This window comes from Astatotilapia calliptera, chromosome 9, assembly GCF_900246225.1.
Source record: "Astatotilapia calliptera chromosome 9, fAstCal1.2, whole genome shotgun sequence".
Classification (NCBI taxonomy): Eukaryota; Metazoa; Chordata; class Actinopteri; order Cichliformes; family Cichlidae; genus Astatotilapia; species Astatotilapia calliptera.
The window spans coordinates 27,922,032-27,928,620 of record NC_039310.1 but is presented as its reverse complement, the minus strand read 5'-3'; the positions used below and the strand labels follow the sequence as shown (position 1 = coordinate 27,928,620).

The following is a 6,589-nucleotide window of genomic DNA, read 5'->3' as shown; positions in this document are numbered from 1 at the left end:
ATAAAAAACCTGGACAGTGTTGCTCAGCGAGCATCCTCAGTTGAAACACAAGTGGAATGCAATAGGCGATTCAAACAACAGCAGGAAAATATTTGCTCAATAATACAAAAGTTTATTTTTGTATTGTTTTTCACAGCCACATTGTGCTTCACATAAACACATAATGCACAGAAAGAGATTCACAAATAAGAAAAAAAAACACAAAAAACAAAAGACAAATAAAACCTGATCAATTAATGTTTTAAAACAGTCAGGCTGAGAAAGCGCTCTGGTTTGAATAAGCCTTCAAAGGTGATGAAAATACTGATGCAGCAGACAGACTTCACACCTTCCTCATTTTGGCAGTGACTAGAGAGGAAAAACAGACAAGCAGCAGCTTCAGTTTTTCTCTGTAAATACTTTGCATTTATTTCTGTGTGTTTCTTTTAGCACGACTTACGATCTTTGACCCACTGAGCTTTTGGATCAGCACAAAGTTGTCCCTTTTTTGTGTTAAAACTGGAAAAAAAAGACAGAAAATTATAGAGATTGTATATGTTTGTATGTAGGACAACAAGTGCTGACTTACATTATAGCCTTCACACAGTGTCCTCTTGCAGCCTGCTCACGATATGTTTCTCCCACCACCTCAGCAGTCATATTGTCTTTGTCGACGCCAACGCAGCACGGGCGGATTCTTCCAGGTCCACGGACTCGAGTATCTGAGAGATAAAAGGTTAAAAACTGATTTGTCTTATATCACTAAACAGAAGATGACTTTTAATATGTGACCTGAAATTATGTTACAGTGCACAGGCATTTTTTTGTCCAAATCAATCAACAAGTAAGTGGAACAAATCAATGTTCTCATCACTTGGGGACCCTCAAGCACTTTTTAGGCAGTTTTGGCATTATGTTAATTAACTTTGATTTTTATAGTCGTTGGGATTCAAAGAAAAAATGAATGAAAACCAATCCAACTTTGGCCCAGAATTAAGTTTAGCTGTTGCAGGGCTCTTGCACAGATTTTAAAGAATGTTTCTGTCTTGAAATGTCTCTGATTAAAAAAGCATATTACATACTCCTATTTGTGCAGCATGTGGATATTTCTTAAAGAAACTCCGGCTAGCCTGCCCATGCTCCACAGCATACCTATGAAATAGCTGCATAGACATGAAATCAGTGATGGTTTGATCAGAACGCGTCTCCAAGCAGCCTGAAGCTGGACAGATAGTCTCGATATGATAGAGAAAGGTGGATTACGTTGAAATATCCACACGCCGTGACCAAAGGGGAGTCATACGTCTTACATATCGAATATGTAACTGAGTGGAGACAGTCTTGGTATGATAGAGAACATATTCTCAATGTTCTTATGTTAATAACAGACGGTACGTCACTGTTTGCTTTGTGCTGTTATCAGGATCACTCAGAAAGTTTCCATAAATATATTTTAACAGAGGCGAGACTTGATCCAACATTTGGAGATATCATCTGGAATCTGGTTCCTGGAATTTTGCAAGGATGAATTTTTACTTATATTTATTTTCTTAACCAAATTGAATCAAATAGAAATATGAACGGTTGGGAAACATTGTCTTTATGTTCTGAAGATGAAATCTGCTGTACCAAACAAATCCAAACTGATTCTGCCTTAAATTGCTTTTTTTGTTATTATTTGCAAACAAAGCATGTTGATTTCTTTTACAGGGGATGAGAATAGGAACCAACATTAAGCTCCATTTATTAACAATGATTAATATATCAAATGTTTAATCATAGATTTCAAAGTTCAGATGTGCTGATAACTGAATGGTGAAAAATACTGTCCCGTAGCTGCAAGATATTATCTTATACTCTCTCTGTGTCTCTCTCATTTTCTGCTTTCATGCCTTATGCAATGAGTCACAATGTATGCACCCCTCCAAAAACCCACTGAAATGATGACTTTGCTAAAAACTAAAATGAAGCAGTGAGATGTAGTTACAGAGTGAATTTGTTCGAAGGAAACCACTGCACCAACTGTGCTACACTAATAAGTTGGCAGTTATGATAGTTTAAGTGTCAACATATGCCTGGCATGCAACGCAGCGTGAGACATAACCCCATAAGTGACAGAAAACAAAAGTAGAAAACATAAATAGTACAAACATTGTTAATGGTAAGCAGTATAGCGGGAATGGATATGGTGTGGCTGTCAGTCAGTCCAGCAATCGAACACAAAAGTCAGGTGAATGTTGTACTTAAAAAAAAAGGAAATCTCCAAGACTTCTTCTAAATGTCGATGTAAAGGACGCCTTTTAAAATGCCATGACTGACTAACAAAACTTAGCCCAGAAAACAGCTTCCAGGAATGCTTGGTGGGTAGAAGTCGAGTGTGAATGCTGGATAAAAAATGTCACAATTATAGACTGAGCAGATACCAGAATATGACTGATGTAAAGGTTTGTGGTCTTTACACAGTGGTCCTGCCCAATAAAACACCAAAATGTCAGAAGTGAACCTTATTCACAAACAGGCAGCAGCCATTGTTGGAGATAGTCATTGCTGCGATCAAATGATCTATTTTATCTCTTTTTTTCCCTCATTTTTCTGTAGAAAAGTAAGAGCACAGTTACCTTCAGAGGAGTGGCAGCACACACACACCGAGAGCAGGAGGAGAGTGATGGAGAGGATCTTCACAGTCATTTTCACCGGTGGTCTGGCTCACTGATCAGAGTCAAAATCTACGAGTTGATTTGTGTTTGGTTATTTATTGGTAAGTGCAGGAACACATGCAGGCACAACTGATGAGGTGTGATTATAGGTCTGTGTATTTGTGTGCTGGGTGTGGCATATCACACCTCCCCCTCTTATCAGGAAGAATTCAGTATTTCAACCTATCAACACCTCACTGAGATCTTTCTGAGAAACAGCCTCATATACACGAAGTTCAAAGACACTCAAATATGGTGATGATTATGATAGAGCCTGATGATTGAGAACAACGGTTTGTGCATTGTAATGAGTGATGAATCTAAATCACCCACTGACTTCTGTTCTTCAGTGATTCATGGTTTCCCTAAATAGCCTATATGTACATCTATTAACATTTGCATGACTGGCTGACTTTTATGCTGCTTATTTTTTCTTATAAATTCCCACGACTTCTGCTCGTAATTTAAATTTAATTGTTTCTTGTTTGCATCAAGCTGTTTTACCCCTGAAAACACAAAAGAACTCACTTTTACTGTTTATTTTATTTATGTTAACTTTTGGCAGATGATCAGATAAGTTTCACACTCTGCTCTGCAGGAAATGTGTGACAGAAATGTGATCATGTCGACTGTCTTTATCTTCCAACACACACTTGCAAAGATCAACAGTTTCTAACACAGACTAAATACATCACATGTTAAATGGTTTGTGTATGCATTGCTAATTTCCCCCCTCATAGCTGCATTAGACGTTCTATTTCTTTTATTTAGGCTTAAATATAAGGGCATGGCTGTTTGGGGTACTTGGGTTCATTTCCCCGTTTATGACCCAACAGGCCAAGCATAAACTTTCTGACAGATGGCCTCACATTTGACCCTGAAATACTGTTCCTGTGGTTGCTGTGCTCTATTTGTGCTCACCCGCTGTGTTTAGTTTCAATAGATGTGATGCTGTGTATTATAGCTAAAAACTGTCTTCTCTGGTCTCATTGGTTCAAAGTTCCAGAAGTGTTTATTGCAGAAAGTCAAGGTACCTTTTCCTGCACCTCATGGATAGGGTTGTGCGTTCGCATGCTGCATATACCTCCACATATCTGGATTTTCAGTATGACTTAAAGCAGTTATGACATGGTCTGATTTTCTCACCCAATAAAGGAATATTTAATATATCAGTCTACTCTTCATTCTATCAGACACAGTTATCACAGCTCGTACATTTGCTTTTTACACATATATGTAAGCATTGAGCCAAATTTAGTAATGCCAACAAATTAAAGGAACAATATTTGTCTCTTATATATGATACATCTATATATACACTGTCAAAGATACTTGTCTTTGAGTGAAGATTTAAGGTGATAGGACATATAAATAACTGCAACTTGAATCTTTGACACAGAGTTCAAGCTCACTGCTGTAATATATCATCTGCTAAAATTCTGCTTCTTTCTTTCGTCAGCTGCATGAACTTTGGTAAAAGATAAAGGTTTATTAAAAACCTGGACAGTCTACTCAGTGAGCATCCTCAATTAAAGCACTAGTGGAATACATTCGCCAATGTGTGTGACATTTTGTGAGGGTCTGGTGGGCACTGAAACAACAGCAGGAAAATATTTGCTTAAACGTTTATTTTTATATTATTTTTCACAGCCACATTGTTCTTCACATAAACACACAATGCAAAGAAAGAGATCCACAAATAAGCAAAAAAAAAAAAAAAAAAAAAAGACAGAGCAACCTGAACCCCAATTATCAATTAAAAAACAATGAAGTCAACAGCGTGAATAAAATACAGGTTTACTCCACAGTAAAAATTAATCTACAAAAAAAAATGTTTTGAAACAGTCAGGCTGAGAAAGCGCTCTGGTTTGAATAAGCCTTTAAAGGTGATGGAAATGCTGAAAATACTGATGTAGCAGACAGACTTCACTCCTTCCTCATTTTGGCAGTGACTAGAGAGGAAAAACAGACAAGCAGTAGTTTTAGTTTTTCTCTGTAAATATTTTATTGTTTATTTCTGTGTGTGTTTATTTTTAGCACGACTTACGATCTTTGACCCACTGAGCTTTCGGATCAGCACAAAGTTGTCCATATTCTGTGTTGAAACTGGAAATAAAAGACAGAAAATTATAGAGATTGTATATGTTTGTATGTAGGACAACGTGTGCTGACTTACATTATAGCCTTCACACAGGGTGGTTTTGCAGCCTGCTCACGATATGTTTCCCCCACCACCTCAGGGCTCATATCGATGTCGGTGACATTAACGCAGCACGGGCGTTTACTTCCAGGACCAGGTGGACCTGAGAGGTAGGAGGTTAAAAACTAATTTATCTGACCTGAGAAAGTCTGATTAGAAACTCAAAAGTTAACTCCAGGTTTAAAACGTGATGAAACTCCTTACATCGCAAAACAAGACAAATGTTACCTGAAATTATGTGAATGTAAGCATTTTTTTTTACACTTCGACAGAAAATGAAGCTCACAGAGAGGCAAAAAAGGATATGAAAACTAATAAACCATGTTTCTGTCTTCTAATGTCTCTGATAAAAACAGTGCATGAACATTGTTCTGAGGTTGTGAATCACATATTGTCAATACTCTCTCTTTATATACATTTCTATTATTTCTATAATGGAGGGTGTGTGATCGTTTCCTTTGTGTTTGTTTCCTGGATCACTGAGAAAGTTTCCATAAACACTTTTTCACAGAAGTCTCAGATTGTTCTGGCTTTTATTCTCCAGTACAGCACACCAAATTCCTTTCCAGAGGATCAAAATGAGAAAACACATTAAGCTTAATTTGCTAGCAACGGTTATTATATGAAAAACATGACATGTTAGTGGCTTCCCATGATGCACTCAGTGTTTCTTCAGAGTCTCACTTATTATGTGTTTAAACATCAATTTCTGTTTAATGACGCATTTTTAAATCTCTGGATCTCTTTCACAGTATGTTTGTAGTACTGTCTTCTACCCCTCAACCCTATAGGTCCCTACAGATGGTTGCCCCTCCCTGACCCTGGTTCTGCAGGAGGTTACTTCCTTACTGTTACTTCCTCATGGGGAGTCATATAATTTTATCTGTATTATTGTATCTTTACTTCACAATTTAAAGCACCTTGAGGTGACTGCTGCTGTGATGTCATATTATATGAATAAAACTGGATTATACTGAAAATTAATAATGTTTAATCATACAAGACAGAATTAAGAGGTGCAGGTAGCTGAACGCTGAACAGAATTATCCCATAGCTGCAACATATCATGTTATACTCTGTGTCTCTGTGTCACTATTTCCTGCTTGTAGATCACACCATCACACTTAACCAATGGGTCACAATGTATACACCCCTCACAGAAAAACCCCCCATGAAAACTGCATCAAGATCTGGCTACAGATTTAGCTTGAAAGAAACCACTGCACACTGTGCCACCATAGTAAGGTTTGAGTTATGACAGTCAAAAGGGCGATGCAAATGATGCCGAGCATGCAACACCCCATAAAACATAATTCTCTAATGTCACTGGAAATAAAATATATATAGTTTAATTATTGTTAATTTTAACCAATCAACCAAGTCCTTACAGAGCGGTCATACCCAATAAAACCGCCAAAAAGTTAGACGTGTACCCCAGCATCACAAATAGCTAGAAGCCATTGTTGGAAAAAGTCATGCTGTGATCAGTTTTATGTATTTTATTCTTTTTGTTTTCCATTAGAAAGTGAGAGCATAGTTACCTGCAGAGTAGCTGAAGCACACACACATTGAGAGCAGGAGGAGAGTGATGGAGAGGATCTTCACAGACATTTTCACCGGTGGTCTGGCTCACTGATCAGGTTGAAACTATATCAGTTGATTCGTGTTTGGTTATTTATTGGTAAGTGCAGGAACACATGCAGGCACAACTGAT

At 37.5% G+C, this 6,589-nt stretch overlaps 2 protein-coding genes across 2 annotated transcripts; both read right to left on the bottom strand.

The window, feature by feature from the left end:
- Nucleotides 1-214: 214 nt before the first annotated feature.
- LOC113029421 (eotaxin-like) lies at nt 215-2,775 on the bottom strand. The gene is made up of 4 exons (XM_026180284.1): nt 2,598-2,775; nt 569-701; nt 440-498; nt 215-348 (listed from the first exon to the last, which is right to left on the bottom strand). The coding sequence occupies exons 1-4, from the start codon at nt 2,665-2,667 to the stop codon at nt 323-325; spliced, it is 288 nt and encodes a 95-aa protein (XP_026036069.1). The 5' UTR covers nt 2,668-2,775; the 3' UTR covers nt 215-322.
- A 1,648-nt stretch (nt 2,776-4,423) lies between these two features.
- On the bottom strand, nt 4,424-6,589 carry LOC113029425 (C-C motif chemokine 2-like). Its single transcript, XM_026180287.1, has 4 exons — nt 6,417-6,589; nt 4,852-4,978; nt 4,723-4,781; nt 4,424-4,627 (listed from the first exon to the last, which is right to left on the bottom strand). Exons 1-4 carry the CDS (start codon nt 6,484-6,486, stop codon nt 4,602-4,604), a joined length of 282 nt encoding a protein of 93 aa, XP_026036072.1. The 5' UTR covers nt 6,487-6,589; the 3' UTR covers nt 4,424-4,601.

Bases quoted from the DNA above. Each gene is read 5' to 3' on its own strand.
- LOC113029421 (XM_026180284.1), bottom strand. From the start codon at position 2,667: ATGACTGTGAAGATCCTCTCCATCACTCTCCTCCTGCTCTCGGTGTGT. The intron at 499-568 runs GTAAGTCAGCAC...TTTTTTTTCCAG, and splicing joins CACTGTGTGAAGGCTATAAT to TTTTAACACAAAAAAGGGAC. The intron at 349-439 runs GTAAGTCGTGCT...TTTCCTCTCTAG, and splicing joins AGCTCAGTGGGTCAAAGATC to TCACTGCCAAAATGAGGAAG.
- LOC113029425 (XM_026180287.1), bottom strand. From the start codon at position 6,486: ATGTCTGTGAAGATCCTCTCCATCACTCTCCTCCTGCTCTCAATGTGT. The intron at 4,782-4,851 runs GTAAGTCAGCAC...TTTTATTTCCAG, and splicing joins CCCTGTGTGAAGGCTATAAT to TTTCAACACAGAATATGGAC. The intron at 4,628-4,722 runs GTAAGTCGTGCT...TTTCCTCTCTAG, and splicing joins AGCTCAGTGGGTCAAAGATC to TCACTGCCAAAATGAGGAAG.